The 22,405-nt window shown below is 44.6% G+C and overlaps 1 protein-coding gene across 1 annotated transcript; it reads left to right on the top strand.

Moving 5' to 3' along the window:
- Nucleotides 1-582: 582 nt before the first annotated feature.
- Nucleotides 583-20,017, top strand: LOC112958743 (monocarboxylate transporter 2-like). The gene is made up of 4 exons (XM_026052663.1): nucleotides 583-790; nucleotides 10,290-10,433; nucleotides 14,182-15,057; nucleotides 18,256-20,017. Exons 1-4 carry the CDS (start codon nucleotides 583-585, stop codon nucleotides 18,546-18,548), a joined length of 1,521 nt encoding a protein of 506 aa, XP_025908448.1. The 3' UTR covers nucleotides 18,549-20,017.
- The last annotated feature ends 2,388 nt before the right edge of the window (nucleotides 20,018-22,405 follow it).

The raw sequence follows: 22,405 nt of genomic DNA, 5'->3' as shown, positions 1-22,405 counted from the left end.
AGCGAGCGGCGGGGCTCCTCCCGGCCACTGCGAATGCTTTAAAAATAGGAATAGTCATAATAATACCTGCGGGGAATAACTTTCCGGGTGTGGGAAAATTATAGAAACTTGCTGAAAAGCTGGGGGAGTTTCTGGAGGGGAGCAGTGTGTGGCTAGCTGGGCGCTCAGTTGGGTGGGGGGGGTATCCCCAAGGATGGAGGTATCCCCAGGAAGGGGGGAAATCCCCGGGAATGGAGGTGTCACTGGTGAGGAGGTATTCCCAGGGAGGAGGTATTCCCAGGGAGGGGGTATCCCCGGTATGGGGTATTCTGGAAGGGCTGTGTCTGGGGGGTATCCCAGGGATGAGGGGCACGGGTGCACGAGTGGGACAGCTCTGACTTCCTCCCCCTGCCTGGGTTTCTCCACCCACAACCCGAGGGCCCGTGTTCTTTTGAGCACCGTCTGTGGCAGAGGCCACGTCCCAGCACACGCGGCAGCTCCCCGGGGCGCTTGCCAGGGCCGCCCCCTGGTCCTGACGCTGCCTCCGGCTTTGTTTTCCAGGGCTTGCCGAGGAGGCCGGGCGGGCGCTCTCCCGGCCCAGCCATGCCGCCCGCGGGGCCGGGCGCCAGCCCGCCCGACGGCGCCTGGGGCTGGGTGGTGGTGTTCGGAGCGTTCGTTTCCATCGGCTTCGCGTACGCCTTTCCCAAGGGCATCGCCATCTTCTTCAAAGAAATCCAGGATTTCTTTGGCACCTCCTATAGCGAGATCGCCTGGGTCTCCTCCATCACGCTGGCCACGACGTACGGCGCAGGTGAGTTAGCCTGGGTCCACGCTGTGCTGCCATGCATTGCATAAAGCCAGAAAGGAGGCAAAAGTAACACTCTGATGCACCCGGTTGTGGAGGTGACCTGCTCTGACGGTGCTTCTGCATTGCTTTGACCCAAGTGGGCTGCKTGGCACCCACAAGGTAGGTTCCTTGGGTACACAGCATCCCAGGTGCCGCCTGTTTCTGAGTGTGGGATCTTGACTGGTGGTGCTGCACTCAGACACAAGCCCGAGGAACCGTCAGGATATAAAATAACGAGGTCCAGTTTTTGGGTAAAGGTAAGCCTGGAGTAGGGCAATAAATGGAGCAGCCGGTTGTTTGTGGTGGCAGGTTATAAGCAGAGCGATGAAATAGCCAGCATTGATCATTCTCAGCGCTCACAAAGCAGAGTGTGTGATTTAGCTCTTATATTTTTTGATATCATTACCATGTCCGACAATGAAAAATTGGGCTGCCTGTGATAAGATCTAAAATAGGATGTAGACAGAAACCGTTCTGCATAATTGCAGGAAACTTCATCAATATTTTTCCTGGCTATGCAATCAACTCCAAAAGTATTCTTGCTTTTAAAAAGGGACTTGTGTTTTTGGCTTCCTTGTGAATGTGCTGTYGTGCTCTCTGGAGGGTGCAGGTGGCAGTGGAAGTTGAGGTGCTCTTTGCTTTTAAAGTACATGGAACTGGAGCAGTGCTTGAATCCCAGCCTGTTGTAATCCACCCTATTGCAACCCACTCAAGGGCTTGGTCCTGCTGAGAGCAGCTCTGCAAGGCCTTGAGCTTCAAGGAGCAACAAGGAGGTTGGGCTCCTTGTTTTCCTGCAGGTTCCCTGTCTTTTTGCAAAGAGCTTTAAGTTTACCCTGCCTTGTGATATGTGCAGTGATAGAAACAACCACTGTTGGACTTAATTGCAGATAATCTTGTGCCTTCATGCCTTCCCACCCGCCATGCAGTTGTAGTCCTCCCCTCTGCTCTTGAGCAAGATTTATGCTTGTCTGATCTTCCCTCCGGCTCGGGCGATCCCCTTGGCTTGCAGCCACGCAGAGCTGCCTGGTGACTGTGGACAAGGTGGGAGTTTACAGAACGTCAAGCGATTGAAGGACAGGTGCCCAAGGGTGTATTTAGCACATCCGACGTGATTGCCCGGGCATTTAACACCAGAGCAGGTTTGACATATGAGTGCTTTGGAAATGGTCATCAAAGGAAGGGAGCACAAGCTCCTGTGCCTGAGTCCTGCTCAGCTAAGGTGCCCGTGGAGCTGCTGTGATGCGAGCTCTGTGCAGCTTGATTTGCTCTGCTGCCACCTTAGAAAATAATTTGACGTTGTTGTTATTTGTGAACTTGTTTTTGAAAATAAGAGATGCCAAAAATGCCCAAACAAGCTTTAACGTAGCCCTGAGTAACCAGCAGAGTTGCTAACAAGCTAGTGTAGTTATGACTGGAGTTTTTCTGGGGATGCCCCATGCCAGAGCCACGGTGCAGAAGGTCGCACGGCCCCGCCGTGGCAGCTCTTGTCTGCAAACCTTGTCCCTTTGGCATGGGCTTTGGTGCAGGACCTTGTTCTTTCAGCTGAGCAGCTTACCGCATAACAGAGCTTTTGTTTGCRCTTCATACATAATGCAAGCCAAGCTTATTTTCTGCAAATACTTCCACAAACGAGCCCAGACCTCCCCCAGAGCTGCTCGGGCGGCGTGGGTGCAGATTTGCACTGACCACCTGAGGCTTTGGCTCGTAGCACCAGAGCAGTGCCAGCTTTGCAGAAAAAAAAGGCTGCAGATTGTCAGCTGAGAATGTTTCTGCCCTTCAGGTTCGGTTGAATTCCCCTAGGAAGCAATTTTACACCAGCTGAGGCTCCAGCAATATATATTGCAGAAGTTTTAATGTGTCCTATCCCCTAGTTTCTTAATCTGGGCTGTGTGGCAGAAAACAATTTTGTCACTATATTACAAGTAGTAAAACAGATTAGTGGCAGTAAAGTGAATTGCTTGGACTTTATGGCCAGGTGCTTGTAGTTCGCCAGCATTGCAACCGCCGTGTTTCCAGCTGCAGAACAAACTGAGAGGTTTGTGAGCGAGGAGCACTAGGGAACATTGCTTTTCTCTGACGAAATCCGTGAGGTGAAACTCTTGCCAACTCGATAAAGAAGGATTTCCATTTTGGAGTATTTCTACACTGTTTGTATAGGTGGAGAGCTCTCTTCTTACTCCAAATTAGAACAGTGYGACGGAGCTGAGTGCTATGGATTTGTTGTGACAAGTAAAGACTTGGGCACCCAAGGTCTTGCCTTCAATACAGGCATTAATTTCACTTCARTCTTCAGTATTACCATTGGAAGGTCCAAATGTGTGGCCTTGAGGCATCTTGACATTGGCCACGTACCTCCATTGTGCCCACAATACCAGAGTTGCCCTTTCAGGGAGATGCATCAGTCTCAGCCATAGAGGACATAAGCAATATTAATTTGCTAGTGATTTAGTTGTCTTATTCAGCATTGAGGGAAACAGCCAAACAGTCTTAAAATAAGAAATACTGATGCTGCTAATTTAATAGCAGCAATGTTCTTGTAGCTGTTAAGGTCTCCTCTAAGGCTATAAGAGAGGCGAGGTTTGTGGGGAGAAGTAATATCTTTTATTATGGCCAGCTGTTAGAGTTTGAAAAATGAGCAGCCTTTCTGCCACATGTGCCAGGATAGAGAGAATAATTTAATACTGAGGACAGAATCTGCATTTTCAGKTTTTTTTTTTATGATGACTGTGTGGTCTGATTGATCCTTTTCATCACTATAATGAAACAACAGAGGCCATCTGAGCAAAGCTTGTGGACCAAATCCTGACAGAGAGTCCTTTCAGCCAATAAGCTCGAATATCTGTGGCTATACTAGGAGAAGCATGAGCTTTTTTCCCCAAAATTTTGAAGAATTTCTTCCTTTCTCTTGCTGTGAACAGCTAGGCCATGTGTGTGTGTACAATTAGTAGCTCTAAGTATTTGCTGCTTCTGTTGTTGATACAGAAAACATAAAATGTATCAGGACCGTACGCTGTTTTTAATTCAATATCTTATCTCTGTGTTTGTCTCTGGTGCTGCTGTTATACAGCCCTGAAGTATCCAAGACGTTGTTTTCACATCTCAAGATTCGTATTAAAATTAAGGAATTGCCTTATGTCTGCTTTGCAAAGACAGAAATAGAGCCACCTTTTGCAACACAGCAAAAAAGGGAATATTTTGGGAGTAAAAGCCTTAGCCTGAAAACAGCCAGTGCTTATTATCCCTGTTATTTATTATTTATCATTTTGAAATTGGATGAAAGACCGAAGATTTAATTCTGGAGTTGCCCCACGATTCATTCTTTTCTCCAAAGAATCTTTCTCCCGGTGTTTGTAACCTCTTAATGGAGTATCTGCCAAAGCAGCAAGGGAGAGATTGCACCGTTCTTGGGGAGCTATGAGTTGACAACTGACCTTGAACATTTAATCCAAGATTTTATAGCTATATTTTATTACATTGCTGGGATGATAAATTGCAGTGACAGGTTTAGAAAGGACCTTACAACATGCACTGACGTAAAGCAGTGTTAATAATGAGTTTGATTCTGCAGTTTTTACTTAATCAAAACTTCTCATTTTCTCTCTCCTGGTCTCGTGCAAACCTCACGAAAATCTTCCTCTTCTTGTGAGGACCTCACACAAGGCTCTCCACATGTCCCAAATACTTACAAACAGTTGGGAAGTGCCATAGGACTGAAAGGGGAAACTGAGGTGAATCTTTTGTGAAGAATATGTAGTAAATAAGAGCAGAGTTTAGGTTATARGGCTCAGGAGATGCAATCTTTCCTCAAGCCATTTGTGGTCCTCTTGGACRTCCCTGTCTGGGTGATCTATAGCAATGCATCACATCTCTACTCTTTCTGATTAAGTGCTCACAATATTGGTTCAATCACAAATTTTCTAGGAGGGCTACAGGTTCCCCTGCCYGTGTGCTTTTCCACCTAGAGATTTTCTTAGGTTGCAACATGAGTTATCTGTTTATCCACCGAGGACATGCAGCTTCCTACTGCCGATTGCGTCTGGTGGACAACCAGGCATCATGTCCTGTGCAGATGGGCACCTGATACCAGCTCCATGGTGCTGATCACGGTGATATCGTGATGCCACCTTCTCACATGCTGTGGCCTCCTCATGGAGTCCTGCCAAGCACCAGTTTGGCTCCCTGTGTCATTGAAATGATGGTTCTTCCCATGTCGGCACAATCCTGAGCGTAGCAGCAGCACCGTTATGATCTTGGGTTTCGCCAAGAGAGCCGTGTGAAGGATTATGTGACTCCTGTAATGGATGGTGCTGCAGGTTCATATACTTCTACTGGCTCTTGGAAAGCACTCAAGTCCTGCAAGGTCACCACACATGTGCTTATATTTTTTATTTTTTTAAATAGCCCTGTTCTAGTTAAAAGCAATAATAGCACTATAGGTCCAGGTGAAATATTTCTGTGTTTGTGGACTTGGTCACAAAGCTTTATCATTTCGTCCTTCATCGGAGCTAGCAAGGTCACCGGCCAGGAGTAATAGAGATGTGATAGACTTAATAAAAAYGGAGATTAATAAGAACTGGGAAGTAAAAAGCAAAGGGTTTTGGTTGGGGGGTTGCTAATGCTTCATGGCAGGTGTTAGGTCCAGAAATAAGTTATAATCCACTCCAGCAAGTAGTGTGTGAGTGTCTTAAAGCTTATTCCACCAGCTGGTGCAGTATGAATGTTGTGTGTTGCCACAGGAAGGAGGGTGAGAGCTTTAATGGCAACCTACCTGGAGGCATTGCCATCCTTCCACCCCTGGATGCCCCACAGCATCATTAGTCTCTTTATGGTCAAATTATGGGGTGTCTCAGGGTATGGACGGAGCCCTTTTGTAAACACGCCCTAATTTGCTAATTTTCTCATGGGGCAAAGCAGCGGTCMGGATGGCTAAGCAAGAGCTTCTGGTTGCAGGTGGTAGGTGTTTCGGTAGTGTAGGATGCTCGTGTCCTGCAGCTGGACTGCACATGGAGACAGAGAAGAGGTTAGCAMAAAGAAAAATGAGAAGAGGGAAAGAAGTTCAAAAAAGGTGAAGTCGTGACCTTCGGGAGGCCAGTGGCTGCCATGTGCTGCGGCGGGGACAATCCAAACCCTCACCCAGGGAAAACAGTGAGCGTGAGCAGCTGCGTGCTCAGCTCCTGGACGGCGGCCCTGCGTGGGGGCAGGCATTTCACTGCCCAGATACACAGTGACGTGAGGGACCTTGGCTCCAGCCCTGATGGGGGAACTGTTGGCCTGGGGCTCCTCGGGAYGCCCCAGGAGCAGCGCGTGTCGGCTGTGCAATCTGGAAATTGAAATGCTGAGGCGCTGATCAGATAAGATGACCGGATAAGGAGGAGGACACTTTGTCTCTTTGAAGCTTGTCTGTCTCCTGCTTTGTGTTTCCTTTTTTTTTTTATCAGAATGCTGCTGTGGCAAATTCATGTGTTTGTACAGGAGGTCACAGACTGGCTTTGCAAGGATGGATGCAGGGAAGAGCTGGCGGCTCCAGCTCTGATTCTCAGCTTAGTTCGTTATCCCTGTTGCTCCTGGTGCAGCCCTGCTTTGGAGAGCAGCACAACGGAGTGTGGCCTGATGGCAGGTGACCAGCACTGCAAGTGATGAGAGGTCCTCCCCTTCCCCTGCTTTGACACATCCCTGCCCCAATTTTCCCTTCCTTGCAGGACACGCACTGCTAACGGGTGCTCGTTGCTGCTCGGCTCTGCCTTGGGAGGCTGCTAGTTTCCAGCAGCATATTAATAACGCTGGGGCACTTGCTTTCATTTAGGGGGTAATGAGAAGGTTGCTCTGGTACAACAGGCTTGGACCCTYGTGGGTAAATTACAAGGCCAAAGGCAGTGTTGCTATCCCGCTGAGGGAAGGAGATTATTACTGAGGCAATTGCAGGACTACTCCTGTCCCTGTTTTACTACGAGTGTAATAATAGACTTTGTTTTATTAGGATAAATGATTTCCCCCTCTGCCCCCTTTCCTCCCAGGTGAGTCCTATCCACTCTTTATGTCCCCAGTGACTCCCCATAGTCACTGAGCTCCTTACTATTTTCTGTGTTTTTAAGCAGTTCGGAAAATATTAGTTATCTATTCTCTTGGCTAAGTTCCCTGTRCAAGAAGAGCTTTGGTCACGGTGGTCATTGGTGGAAAGGAAAACGGGGGTAGCTGGGGTGCACCATGGTCCATGGCGTGGGGCTGCTCTGGGTCTCTTTTCACATCTCCATGGCCATCCCAAGGTCGTGTCGACAGAAATAGGGTGTTTGCTGCTTGCCAGGCTTGCTGCCCTGTGCTGCTTACTCTGCCAGAAGGTCTGTCCTGTGAAGCATGGGGTCAAGGTGAGCCCAGATTCGAAAAACTGGGAAAGAAGCTTCTGTTAGTTTAAAAAAGAAGAGAGAGAGAGAGAGAGAAAAAAAAAGACATTGCACAAGTCAAACTTCATAAATATGGTATAAGTGTATGGTCCAAACTGCAGGAGAGAAGAACATTTTAAATACAGTGCTTATTAAAAAGACATTAGTGTTTTGCAGCAGATCTGGAAGTTTTGTATTTCATTACAGATGCATAAATTTTACTGATAAAAATGAAAGGTATTTCAGGTGATTCTGCTTTGTGCTGTTGCTCTAGCAGGAGTTGAGGCCACTYTGGTTTGATGGTTCTTGCTAAATGTCCAGTCCGTGCCCTGATCCTGCCTGGGTCACAGTGCAGGACAGTGGCTCAASAGGAATAACTAACAAAAGGAGATGGTGGTCCAGGGCATTTTGCATTTTCTTTACCATTTCACAGTCTCCTCTTAAGGCTCTTTTTCACTTCTGAAAACTCATGACTCAAGGTGAGAAGTAATTGGACAAGTGAACAGATGAGCGAGTGAGTGCTTGATTTCCCGCGGGCGACTTGCTAGGTGTCGCGTGCCACCAAAATTGGCTTCTCTGACATCGCCTTTTGTGTGCAAACTAACAATGACTGGGGAGCTGCCACAGGTAGGAGGAAAGAGGGACTTTAGCATGGATARGCACTAAACCATCGTGATTTATGTGGGCTGAGGATAGTGCTTTACACCACATCCATCTTGTGGGGGTGCTGTGATGCCAGCAGCGTCTTTAGAGGATGTCTGGCCTGAGCTGCTGCTGCTCCCCAGACTGCAGTGCAGTGTGGTCCTGTTGATATATTGGGGTGCAAGGCAGGGGTTCGTTTTCCCCCCAGTTTCCTCCTTAGCCCTTGCTGGTGCTGTTGGGTTGGACTTTACTGCTCGTGGTGGCTTCTCTGGGAATGGGTCAGCACTTGCCTTGCTGCTCCCGCAAGCCCGTGCCAAGCGAACAGCGGCTTTCCRAGAGCTTGGACAGGGGTTTCTCTTGCCCTGTCCTCTCTGATTCCTTTATCCAAGAAACAAAAATCACCCCAACTCCTACCTTCCTGTGCTCCTGCTGCCAGGGGCTTTCAGTTCAGTTCCAAGGGCAAAGGCCCTGCGGTCCCTGTGCGTTTGACCAGGTAAGAGGAGCCTGGGGACCCGAGCTGTGCGTGTCGGCACCGTAGCTGTTTCTGCAAGGTAATTCGCAGCATCTTTATTCTTTTCATGCTCGCTGAATAACTGCTGGATGACAGGTCCTGCTTTTCAATTTTGCCGTGTTTCCAGAGGCTGTCACACTTTTAATTTCTGCAATAGCTCCAAGCCAAGCAATAATCGCGTTTCCTATTTCCCCCGACTGCGATCTCGGCTTTGTTGTTCACTTTTCTTAATTCCCCTTCCCTGTCTCAAGCTACCGAATGTTTTCTACCCAGAACCTGCATGTTTGATGGCCGGTGGGTGTGTAGATGTGTCCCTGCAAGCACGCGGCGGGTGGCACGTGGCTAGGTGACAGGAGAGGTGCGTCTGGACCTGCTGGGCTTGCACAGATCTCTTTGGACACRGGGGCCGGGGGCAGGAGTTCGTGCCAGGGCTGCACGTGTCTGCCCAGAGCAGCTGCGTGTGCCAGCTGAGGTGTGTGCAGCAAAGTGACACATCGCGTGTGGCCGCCACTGAGACCGGACAGCTTCTGAAAGGCGGCTCCATCAGCGCCTATGGACAATCGCCCAGGAAGTTCTCCAGAGCCAAATGATTTAAGTGGAAGTAATTCTGGGGATGTGATTTTGCATTGCTTCAGTGCATCGGAAAGGTTTGCTCAGGACTGTTAGAAAGCCTCGGTCCGAGGAGCAGCAGCTCAAGGAAGTTTGGGTTGCTGGGTGCCTGCGGGCTGGACTGGGTTCTCTGGAGTCCAGTGTGAGCTCCGACTGCTGCTTCTCCTGCAGGTAGACAACTTGTAATGGCCACACACAAATGTGGTCGCTGCAGAGTCTGGAAGGATTGCTCTGCTCWAGAGGCTCTGTTGCATCTTTCTCCTCCAGCTAGCTGACTTGAACACCTTAGAGGTCTCAGACCCTCAGCCATCGATGGTTGAATCTGGCTGAGGCTTCAGAGTGACAAGGAGAAAGGCTTATGTTGCTTCCTAAGTTTGCTGTGAGTCTTTGCTGAGCACTGCGTGGCCCAGGCAGGTAATGCCTTTGGGATTGAACCTTCACTGCAGCAATTGCATTTTCGTGCCTTAGCAAGTTACTGGCTGTGGATTAAGGACCTCGTGCATTCTTTGAGGTTGCCCCAATTGCAAAGAAAGGAGGCACTCATTTGCCACAGGGATATGAGCTTTCCCCTTCGCTCTCCACCTGCTGCAGCCTCCATGCTGGGTTGTCTGCTCTGTGGGAAGAGGTGTCTCATGTCCCCTCTGATGTTCCATGGTTTTAAGTGCCCCTGTAGAAGGAGAAGAGGCTTCTGAACCAAACACCCCTTCCTGCTCAGTTTGCTTTCTGTATTCCCAGTTTCTCAGCCTGATAGAAGTTCAAGGTTCACTCTGCTTGGAGCAGGGTTTGGACAGGAAACTTCCAAAGGTCTCTCCGACATAAATTTCTTCACGATTCTGATTTTTTGCTGGTCCTCCAGCTCTTTGAGACTACTTTACCAAAGAGCTCCCTTCTTTCTCCTTCTGATCAAAGCTATCTGCATGTTTCACTTCCTCAGATTTTGATGGTTCCTTTCAGTGTCTACATTCTGACCCTATTTCCTTTTTTCCATAATTTTGCACTTTGCTAAACTGCCTCTTTACGTAAGTGTAAGATCAGGCTGGTTCTTTTGAGTTCCACCAAACCCATTATACCAAACTGTTTCCATCTATGTTGACTGCTGTTAAGATTTAATTAACAACTGTTCTGTTGGAGCATCAGCAATATCTGAACAGTATTAAATAGAGGCATTAAAAATGCAACAGTGTTCACGATATCAACCTTGTAATACACACTGGTGTTTTGTGTGTGCGGTTTAGCATCCTAATAAATCAAGACGTTGGGCTATTTTGATCATGTGTTCATGATCCCACATGAAAGATTTTTCTTTTCTTCACTTTTTCCCCAGGTCCTATAAGCAGTATTTTAGTAAACCGCTATGGCAGCCGCCCCGTGGTTATGTTGGGAGGCCTGCTCTGTGGCATAGGAATGGTCTCAGCTGCTTTCTGCACCAGTATCCTGCAGCTCTACATCTGTGTGGGCTTCATTACAGGTAAGAAAGCATTTTCTTTCTCTGCCCTTGAGGCTCGCTTGTGATTTCTGTGACACCTTCCCTCATGTACCTCAGGTTTTCCTTCCATAACACATATTTTCATATCAAAGGAAACAAGATGTAGGCTCCATCCATCACTTTAAAGTCTACAAGAGCTGGGTCATTGCTTTCAAAGGTAGACAGATTAGAGTCATCTATCTGTGTGAATATTGGTGTTTAATTGCACGCTAAATGCTTTTAATAATCCTGATTATTTTGAGTAGGATGTTGCAAGKGTTTCTTCCAGTGCAATTAGAATATCTGCTCCAAAAGATGACACAATTAGTTCAAAATYGGCTTTCTAGGTTGCAAGGTGTGTGATTTAATGAATGTTCTCCCTGTCACTTCAGCTGCATTGGGTATTGGTGCTATCTGAACATGGAAAGTATAAGCCCAACTGTGAACATGAAAAGTATACGTTCAACATTTAAAATCAACAAAACTGACTGGTAGAGAAGCAAGTTGGGACAAAAAATTTGTCACCTTGTTCTCTTAAATCAGCACTGCTTTACTGAATCTGCAAAGAAAGATTCAGTGGCAGAGAAATCCCCAGGTAGGATTCCTTCTGTTAAGCCTTCTTCTTTCTATAGAGAGCCACTGTAGTTAGTTGAAACTGCTATTTATTGAATGAATAAATATTGCAGTTTCCTTGAAAGGGATCACAGAAACAAAGCATCAAGAAACAGAAATCACCAATGCCTCCCATGGATAAACTCAAAAATAAGCTCTTGATGCCTGGGCCTGGTGCATGTTGGATGACCACATCTGTATGGATGGAGCTTTAGATAATAACCTGCCACATCCAGACATGGCATGTGGGCTGGGGAGCCTGAACTTGACAAAGAGAGGGAGAGGGAGACACTTGTAGTTCAGTTAACATGGTTGATGCTTCTAATTATGCCTGAAGTGTTTTTCCTGCTCAGGTCTAGCACGGCAGCATTCAAGGACAATTATATAAAGCTGCCTGCTGATCACACGGCTGAGGCAGCATCACTGTAAGAGAGACTTTTATAAAAGCAATTTGCAATGAATATAAAGCAACCTGTAAACATCATAGTTTTTCTAACCCCCTTCTTGTCAGCCTGAAAAGGAAACACAATGACGTAAAGGACCGCACTCATGTAATTCTCAGGGATGGAGATGAAAACAAGATAGCTGGTACGAGGAGGTCTCTGCTGCAGTCCCGTGCCTTTGGCATATTAATCAAAATCTCTGAGGAGGATCAGAGCAGGAAGTATCTGTTTACAGTGGAGGGATTAGACACAGCAATCTCAATTGCTTTCTTGATTATGTCTTTTCCATTTGTATGCAGATCAGGGCCTGGCTCCACTGTCAGCAGCGAGTCTAAAGCGCTGCCATCCTTGGTGGCAGAGAGCTGTGGGCTGCAGGGGATATCACTTTCGCACGTGCTGCAGAAGCCTGGTTCTCTTCTGTGGTGATGGTTTATTTCCCTACAGCACTTTGAAGAGGAAAAGAGGGTTCTGAGATGGTGTCCTGGATGACTGCCACCTCAGATGCACGAGATGGGTTTTCAGGCTCTGCCTGGGGCAGCAGCAGCAAATTTCAAAGCTAAATAAAAGCTGATAACAATCGGGCAGAGTTTTGTTCAATCCCTACCAGCTAGACCGCTACAAAATAGAAAGGGAMTGAGGATGAAACATGCTCAATAAAGAGGCTGAAGGCTTCGTCTAGGCTCTCAATGCTGAGTCTTGAAGTAGCTAGTTGGCTCTTCCCTTGCTGCAAAAGAAGAATAGTGTCAATAGCTACTCAACAAAGTGCTGTAGCACCGCTTGTTTCCAACTTCAGGTAATGAGGAACATGCATTCAATATAGGGAAAGATGTTCCCCTGGCAGAGATTTAGTTCTGTTCATATGGCACCACCAATGGGACTCTCTCTCATTCCTTGGGGAGAGAATGGGGCTAGTTGACAAACGATTCCAGGTGTGGGAATGCYACAACAGTTCCTGCAGACTGGAATAAAATGGATATAAATATTTCCATCTGAAGTCAGCCAAAAGCTTAAAGTAAATTGAAATTCCAGTCAGTCAGTTTGAAACTCTCCAAATTTAATTAATGGGAAGAACATGAGGTAGTATTAAATTAGATATGTCTGACTTGCAAATTAATGTTCACATAATAAAAGATTCTAGTTGATTATTGGTTAAGTGGGTAGCTGGCAGCCAACCTAATTTCCATCTTCCTCTGAGGGGTTCTTTTGGYCACTGCAGGTGGGAGATCCTTACCAAATATGATTTCGTGAAAATGAATTTTCAATTCCTTCACTAACCTAACACCCTGGGAAATATGGAGTTAAAGCAAACCCTAATCCACTGTATTGCATCTTCTCACGTGAAAAAATTTCCTATTTCTGAGAGGTGGCAAAGCTATTTTCTAACAAACACTGTGTTTTGCCTCTATAGTTCCCAGGTTGCTCATCTTTACAGGGATGAGTTTGGCCTCTTATGTGTGTAATGTAGTCTGTACATCCAAAGACATGCCCTACTCTATATGGACTATCTAGAAGAAAACGTTTATGCTAAGAATGTGTTTCCTCCTACCAAGAAAATGATAATATGTTGGGTTTTTTTTCTTTTTTTTTTTTTTTTTGTGTTTTAATAAGATATTTTAACAAACAAATCCTAGATTTGGCAAAAGACATAATTTTGTAAAAACATTCAAAACAAGCTCTCCAGCATCAGTTGAATTCTGCTTCATCAGTTGGATTCTATTATATTAGCTACTAATGCTAGTGTTCTTTAATTAATTTTGAGGACTTTGACCTTTCTAAATTCTCTTCTGTAAAGCAATATGCCTAATTATGTACTGCACAGTTAAACAAACTAATTATATAGACTAATGAACAAGAAAAAATCTGCATGACCCTATTTTCAGGATTCATGTTCTCTGATATAATCACTTTAAGGATTACATTTCTGCTTTGTTCTAGTATGGCTCATCCTTTACTAGATGATAGGGAAGAAAATATGTGGCATGATTTTTAAATGTCATTTTGATGAAGTTCTGATAATTTAACTTTGTAAGGAAATACCGCACATAGAAATTTTGAAAAGAAAAATTRCTTACTAGTGCAACACAGTCCTAGAAATTCTGGTCTGCTATGACATTCGATAGCTGTTCTTTCAGATTTCACCTGCACAAGAGAAGGTAGTTAACTGTATTAGCAATGTAGGTGTATAATACCATTTATATATCTAAATGCAAGAAAAATAAAATTTAATTCAAGGAAACATGCTAAGGTCCTGTTTAATTAGCATCTTCAGTAGCTGTTTTGCTGAGTACTTACAGACCTCTTAATCTTTTGCATCACATCTGAGTTGCTCACCACAYTTGTAGTAGAAATGATGTCTGAGGCTACATGTTGCAGGAGGTCTTTGTGCCCTCCAGCATCTGTAAAGAATGTAGTTTTGATTTAGTACAGAGAAAACTCACGGAGACAGCATTGACCACACACAAGATTTGCAGTCCCAAAGGAAGGGATATTCTGCGACTCAACACTTCTGGGGGCTGATTCCCCAGATTCATCAGCCAGAAGTTTAGGGATATCTTGTGCAAAGTTTCTGTCTAGGCTATTGTTTTGAAGAGCCACCAGTGGACTAATTTCCAATAAACTTACCTAAAAGATTGAGCTCAGGATAAAAGTGTCCCCATTCTTACTTTGTGTATCTCATCTGTTTTTCTCCATTCCAGGATTTGGCCTTGCTCTCAACCTCCAGCCATCTGTGATAATCATAGGGAAATACTTTTTAAAGAGAAGGCCCATTGCAAATGGCCTTGCTATGGCAGGGAGCCCTGTGATGCTTTGCACCCTGGCTCCTCTCAACCAGTTTCTTTTTGACAACTTTGGCTGGCGGGGCAGCTTTCTAATTCTTGGGGCAGTTTTATTAAACTGCTGTGTGGCGGGAGCTCTCTTCAGGCCCATTGGGGTGGCCAAAGAATCAGTCAAGAAAGAGATGATCGAGGAAGAGAAGGAGGCTCCAAAAGAAGAAGTCACTAAGGTGTCCATAGAAATGAGCAATCCTGCATACCCCCCTGCAGAGACCAAAGAGGAAGAGGAGGAAGAAAAGGGCTGCTGTGAAAAAATCAATCGGTACCTTGACTTTTCCCTCTTTAAGCACAGAGGATTCTTGATTTACCTGATTGGAAACGTGCTCATGTTCCTGGGTTTTTTTGCCCCCATCGTTTTCCTGGCACCATATGCAAAGCACATTGGCATTGATGAATACTCAGCTGCTTTYCTCCTTTCGATTCTTGCCATCGTGGACATGATCGCCAGGCCAGCCACCGGCATCATCGCGAACAGCAAGTGGGTGAGGCCCAGGATTCAATATTTTTTCAGCTTTGCCATTGCATTCAATGGCGCCTGCCACCTGTTGTGCCCCTTGGCTTCAGGCTACACGGGACTTGTCATTTACTCCATCTTTTTYGGCCTGGCCTTCGGCATGGTCTGTGCCATGCTTTTTGAGACCCTCATGGACCTGGTGGGAGCTGCTCAGTTCACTAGCGCCGTTGGCCTGGTCACCATTGTGGAGTGTTGCACCATCCTCCTTGGACCACCGATTGGAGGTGAGTGCGTTCCCATCATCCAGGGATGATGTTCCTCACTCAAACAGCCTGTAGTTTTCCTCTTGTCAGCACACCTCGTAAGAAGTGATTCTAAATGTGTTTTCTTTCTTTCCATCTTTCTTCCCCATTAGTAATTAGACAGAGAATATGAGTCCTAGACTCCACCATTTCTCCTTTACTCTTTTCTGCTTAGTACCTCAGTTGAAGTCAACAATTTGAGGGGTGATCTGGATGGAGGAGGAGGATTTTTTTTTTCCCCCGATCCTTTCAAACATTTAAATCAAATTTGCACAGTGGGTCTGGGACTCGCAAAGCAACTTGCACTTCAGGCAATTTCTCCTGTGGCAAAAGGCTGAAGTTTACCATAATTTAGGCTCAGTAAAGCACCATGAATTCCTTTTCTTGACTCAAGGCCAGGGTCTTAATTAATATTTGTTATTTGTCTCTGAGGCTATGCTGGACCCAGCAATCACATGTAAATATTTTAATTTTGGTTTCAATAGTTTACAGTGAAGGTAATTCTTGAGTATTTCATTTATGGATTTCTGTCATCTCAGCACATCTGATAGATTTGAGGCTGTTCAAAAAATAAATTGAGTTTATTTTTGGTGGTGCAGTATTTGTTTTGAGTGGATTTGATTTTTTTAAAACTAATTGAAAAATATAGCTTATTAGAATACTTAACAGAGTAAAAGCAATTGTGAAAGTGACTGAGCTTTCTTGTATTTCTTGCAGAGTATTTCCTCACCTGTGGAAAACATCCTTAGTTTCTCTTGTGATCTGTGTTTAGGGAGATGCTGAAAACAGCCTGTGTGCTGAGCACACTTTTTGGTGCAAGACCCTAGCGACTGTAGTCCTTAGTGCTCTGCTATCTTTGCTGTTTCTTTGAGGGAGCTGGGTCCAGCTTATAGGCTGAAGTTCATTTCAGTGTTTGCAGAGCCCCAAGGAACATTCATGCAAGAAAGTGTGCAAGAGCCAGAGACCCTCCAAGGTGCATGATGAYAATATTAAACCCTCCAGCAATGCCTGCATTGGTGCAGTGAACTCCTGTAATTAAGAGCCTCATCTTGTTTCCCTCTCTGCCATGTGCTCATTTCTTATTTTGGGGGGAAGCACACACTATGTCTGCAAGACATACTGTTTGAATATGACATGAGGCTCTAGTAGAGTCAAACCCCATCTGGTGTAGCTATGAAATAAATGAGTTTGTAGGTGACATCCTATCAGTGTGCAGGTATCATCCTCTCTGTGCAAATTCGCATTTCACCTGTATGCAAGCTACAATAACTAGTTTGTTAACTAGTAACCTTTAGGTGTGCTGTGCAGGCAAAATACTTAACGAGGTTGTGTGTTCTGTATGTGTTCGGATATATAGAAGTTAAAATCTTCTAATTAAATGTGACAGCATTTCCAAATAGGCTTAAAGACCGCACAGAGAGAAAGCAAGATAATTCCACTTCCTGGATTCAAAACTGGAGAGCTGGCTAAGCTCTTTATTCGATATGACACATCTGCAGAACCATTTAATTCTTTGTATCACCATGTAGTGCATAGTGTGTGACACAGGCAGCTGTATCCTCTTGTTTTCTTAGGGATTCATTATTTAATTAATGACAAACTAAAGAAAATACGATGTAAAAGACCATTTTCTGAGTTATATAATTTTCTGTGTGGAAGATTAAGTTAATGACCAAAGACTGCTAATGAGGCTAAAACAGTTCTGTGTAATACTCAGTAATATTAGTTTTCTAGGGTTTTCCCCACCATTATAATAAACAGTAAATTTATTGGTTCTTAGGCATTTTAATAACCTACTGCAGGGTTCTGCTTTAATGAACTAAGTAAATTGTTCCCAGTGTGTCTTATGACTTTATCTTATTCTCAAAGGAAAAGAGGCAAGACTATCCTACTGTTGAATTTTCCAATACTCTACTCATTAAAACTCTTGTTGAAACCTATTTAGGAGACCTCTAGGTCATTCTGATTAGCAAAAAAGGAAAAATTGTTGTAATTAGCATTTGGTTGATGTTTCACAAGTAGCATTAAAAGCACAGTGCATTGAAAGTAGTGTACCATGATACGTAGGAATTATTCAGGAAAAACTGTTGACCAAAACCAGTTAAAGTTATTAATTTTGCAGTCAGTAAATCTATTTAGCAGCCATAAAATCCCTTGTTAATGTGAGTATGTGGTGGGATAATTAATCATCGGATTTTCAGCATTAAGAGTCAGGAAGTAATTAAAGATCCCTTTTTTTTTTTTTAAAGGAGGAGAACATATTCCAGAAAGTCAGGGAGGTAATGGATGACGGGCCAGTATAAAGCAGAACTATCTGTACTATAAAGGCAGGTTAGAAGTAGGTCTTACTTTAATTAGCCTATAGGATGTTAAGAATGGCCCGTGTTACTCCGGTAAACGGGAATTAATACTCAGGATCATAATCCCAATAATGTTTGCATTACATTCTGACATAATGGAGAACACTGACATTTCAATTAAGCCATCTCCCTTCAATTATTCTGTAACTCTGTAGCTGAGGCATTAACCTTTGAGAGGAACCTGTCACATTTGTCTTGGCTCTGAAATTATCTGACGTTGACAGCATCATCTTTGCTTTCCCTGGAACTAATGTTTTCCAGTTCCACGCAGTGCCCTTTCATCTGAAGGTCACACATTTAAATGCAGAAAGGGCAGCTGTGACCAAGGACTAAGAGCCCTCTGAGACTGGTGAATGACCCGTGGTAAAATAAATTGGGTCTTAGTAGTGTGAGATGAGACTTGGTGGCCACGTATCCACCTCACAGGGGTCCTCCTGAAAGCTGCCAATTTTGCTGAAGTCCATAGGAAGACTTTGTGATTGCTGAAGTCCATAGGAAGAGTGTTTGCAAGCTCAGGGATGGTGGGTTTTTGTTTCTGCATGGAAAAAATCGAGGTGCCTGATAAATCCAGAGGTTATGATAAAGATTCTCTGTCCCCTACAAATTATTGATAGTACTGCTGACATTAATGCAGCTACCTGCAGGCTGTGAAGTGGGATACATATGAAGTGTTTACAGGATCAGAATGGAATGGATCATATGTATAAGGAATACCTTATTTTATCCTAATGCCATGAGAATGTCCTTCTGTATTAAGGAGCTGCACAAGCAATATTCCTGCCTTTGTCTCTAAATTTCTTTTTTGATATCTATTTTACAGGAACTCTTATCGATACCTTCGGGGACTATAAATATATGTTCATTAAATGTGGAGCTGTGATGGTCTTGGCAGGAACATTCCTATTCATCATGAATTACTATAATTATCATATGCTTGCCAAAGAGGAGAAGGAAAGAAAGGCGAAAGAAGAGGACCCTAAAATTGTAAGGACAGAAAATGAAGGTCGAAGTAACTGGAACAAAGAAACCCAACAGGATGGGCCTGAGCTGGAACCTTTGAAAGATGAACGAGAGGGACTGAAGACGGAAGTGAATGGCACAAATGAAGTTTAAACCTGGTATAATGGACTGAGCAGGAATTTATTTCTGTGTTGATAAGCTGACTCTAGCTGTGAAATCACACTAGGTTTTCAAATTCCACCTTACACTCTGCCACGTGCATCCTCTTCTTTGTCTTAGGAAAAGACCAGGACAGAAACACGTCTAGTTGCTTATGCTGTGCTCAGACACACAGTGAGGTACTCATTCATATACCAAAGGTCCTGCACCCTTTTGCTATTGTATTTCCCTTAGGTTGAATGGGAGTACAACCCACGTTCCAGTCTTGATCCTAGTACCACAAATCTTTTTGGTGAAGAGGTCAGTGGCCACCAGAGTCGATGCAGAGCCCTTCCTGCAGCTTACATGGGCTGTGCATTATGTGCTAAGGTGGCTGCATCGTCTCATGATGCAGCCAAAACGCTCATCCTCCCAGGTGCCCATAGACACGTCAAAAGCCTCTCTCGTCTTTAGCCCTCCGAGTGCAGCGTCAGAGCAATCCCAGGATCTGGTGCTGCCTTTTGCTAGTGGCTGCACTGTAACTTACCCCTCTGCCTCTTGGAAATGGAAAATCAATCTTGTGCTTGACCTAGCTAGAAAATGAGCTAGAGATGCTTGAGCCAAAGGAGGGCAGTGCAGGCACGTGCATGAAGTGGCAGCAGGGCAGTCTGGCCTTGTGACTCCAGGATGCTGACTTGGGGTCTCTCACCCTGCCTTGCCTGGGGACCTCTGTKTTTAGCAAAATGCCTCAAGAAATATTGTGTTTGGCACAAAAAGGCACCAAGGTCCTTCCCATGCCTATGTCTGAGAAGGGCAGAGCACAAGAGGGCAGAGCTACATGACACTGCCTAAACTGAGCAGCACTCAGACTGTGCAAAATCTTTAAAACTTACCCAACGAGGCTAGATGGTCCTTATTAGCCACTATCTGTGTRCCTTACAGGTTTTGCCATGCTTTTTCTTTATTTTTTTAGCACCACAGGAAGGACTATTATTATTAATTAATGGTACAAATGAAGACCGAAGCACAAGGCAACTACAGGCATCTGTAGCTGTAATTCTTAGTCATGCGACAGCTGCAATGGGATCCATTGGCCTGAGCCAGGCACCTTCCCTCCRACACGAAGAGGGTCATCGACAGTGGGGAAGGGGAACTGAGAGCCTTCCCTCCCAGCAAAGGTATCCCCCACTCGTTTGTATCTGGTACAAATTATTCTCATTGAAATCCCTCATTCTRCTAAAGAACAATGACATTTGATCATGCCTTGAGTAGGACTTGAATTTATCCTTTTGTGGCGTCTGTATTTTCTCTGAAAGACAAAATCCATTCAGTATATGTAGGGTTTTGTTGTTGTGCTTTCAATATTCTCTATTGCTGTCYGATCTCTCTCTGACTGTTTGGTAACAAAGGCATTGATGGGAGGTCCTGAACTTTTTCTAATATGCCTTCTGGAAGCTTTAATATAGTTAATAAAAAAGAGATGACATTTGCCCAGTGTGATCTGTAGGTTAATGGTACCCCTTCTACTTAATAAGTAATTTATCCTCATAGGATTTCCAGCCCTGAATCCATGTACACTGTAGATGTGATCATGTAAGGGAGCTATCATTGCCATTGCTGTGGAGAAACGAATGACTGARTAAGAGCCATCCCAGTAACACAGAGAAATACTTGTCTTTGAACCTGGAGAAATGATTTAAATGGTTGAAGATTGTTTCTCTGTAATGCAATCCCTTGAGAGAAGTTTGGTTGTCACTAGCAATTGGAGATGCCACCACAGCAGTGGCGACTGTGCTTTTTCAATGTCTGACTTTTAGACCTTGCCTGTTTAGCTAAGGCCTTCCCAAACCAGGGATCAGGGTTGTGCACTGCCTCTATTTCAATTATTAGCCAGTGCACAGCCACTCAAGACACTCCTCCAGGCAACACAAAGMAGGTGATCTGCAGCAAAATGCAATCACAGTTCTGCAGCTGACAAAATGCTGAAAAGCGTCTCTGTTCTATGCTAATCTAGTCCTGGCGCACAGTTCAGAGACAAATTAAATCAATGCAAAGCTCTTCAAATACTTCTTTAGTAGGACTTGGGCCAGCCTGAGTCACACTCCCAGTTCCTTGGCCCTGTGATAACTCTGAAAGTAGCTGAGAAGGATCTGGCAAGGATCTGACAGGTTTATTTGCATTTCTTCCAGTCATGTCTTATCAATTAATTCTAAAAACAGTGACCTAGTTCCTCAACTGATCTTGCTGCAAGAGCTGATGCTCAGGCTCTCCTTTTAGCAGAAATCTCAGACAAGTTTTTCAGACCATAAAACTGCTAATGCAGGTCCTAATGCATAAACATTTGTAGTTTAGTAACACTTGTTTAGTTAACTATGAAAATAGTCTGGAAAAGATGCACCTGAATTAGTCTGTCACTGAGGGAAGAAGATGCCACATTAAAGAACACACTCTCTACACCTTCAGAAGTCCTTTAATGTTAAAGTAACTATGTCTTTAACCTACTCTTAAGAGGCTCATATACTGCCTTTAAGATTATGGCACCATTTATATCACATAGGAAGCTGGGCGATTTTAATGCTCTATGGGGATTACGGCTGTTTTTGAGTGGTGGGTGACCTGCCTCCTCCCGCCCTCACAGCAGGCTCAAAGTTCAGGTCACAGCAGCTCCCTGAGCAATGCAGCAATGAAGAGCAATACACCTGTGTACTTTTAAGCCCATGGTTAACTCCAGAAAAGTTTTGCTGAGTTAAATCCAATGACTTCAACTTTGCAGGCTCGAACTGTAATCCAGGCTTGGAAAACTCTACAACTTTCCTAAGAACATTTTCAGTTTTTAAAAATCATTGGTGCAGTATAAAATATCCCTTTAGAAAGAGCTCTTGTGATGCAGTGGAAGCTGCCTGCACATCTAATTTAGTGATTTGTGTGGCAGATTGGAGACCCTATTCATTTTTACATGCATGATTAAGTCTAGAACGCTCCTGGGTAGGCAAGCCAAGAGGTGTGAATGTTGTACTATAAACATATGCACCAGGCACATGGGGCATGACTGGGGTATCAGATATGCAAGGATGGTTGCGCATGCTTTCCTTGGAATGCAATTATTTGACATGTCTTTTACATTTCATTAACTGGTGACCTTAATAGAAGCAATATGGACATTGCATATTCCAGTATTGCTTGAACTTGGGCAACAGCCTGATTTTGATACCGAGCCATTATTCGCAACGAGCACAGAAGAAGCCAGCAGACCGGGCAGTAACACAGCACTCGTGGCAAAGCACCAATGGTATTTGATAGAGAGGTGTGATAAGGGGATCYGCTTGGATTTAGAGTCTCCCCACATAATCATTTCTCATTTCTGCTTTCCCTTAGTTTCTCCTTCTGTATATTTGACTTTCCACACCTGAAGCCATAGAGGAAGAATTCCAATATTTCACTACTTAATTTGAAGGGCTGAAAGATGTGATCAAAGAGCTAAGAGGGCACCAGGACCCAACACTTAAGGAACAATATGTAAACCCAGGTTTTCTTGCTGAGCAAGTGCAAAATGCATGCAAACCCAGTTCCCTCCCAGACTTTCTAGATGAGGGCTCACTTATATACTTTTGAAATACACAATCATTTAAGAAAGCATTAGAGATTATTCMGGAGGACAGCTCCCCTGGCTGCTGACACGAAATTTATTTGGCTGTTTTGAGAAAATGCCTAGTAGACAATACAGGTACATTAARATTACAGTGAGGAATGAAGTTAAGAGCCGACTTCCATGCCCTCAGCAGTGACAGTGACATTGGCTGTAGAGCAGCTCTAGTTAGGCTTATCAGAAGCACATGTCAGTGTTTGAATGAGTGACATTCATAACTGTCAGC

This window comes from Nothoprocta perdicaria, unplaced genomic scaffold (assembly GCF_003342845.1).
Source record: "Nothoprocta perdicaria isolate Ctin4 unplaced genomic scaffold, notPer1 scaffold_9, whole genome shotgun sequence".
NCBI classification, from domain to species: domain Eukaryota; kingdom Metazoa; phylum Chordata; class Aves; order Tinamiformes; family Tinamidae; genus Nothoprocta; species Nothoprocta perdicaria.
The sequence above is the reverse complement of the archived record's forward strand: the minus strand, read 5'-3'. Positions and strand labels throughout refer to the sequence as shown.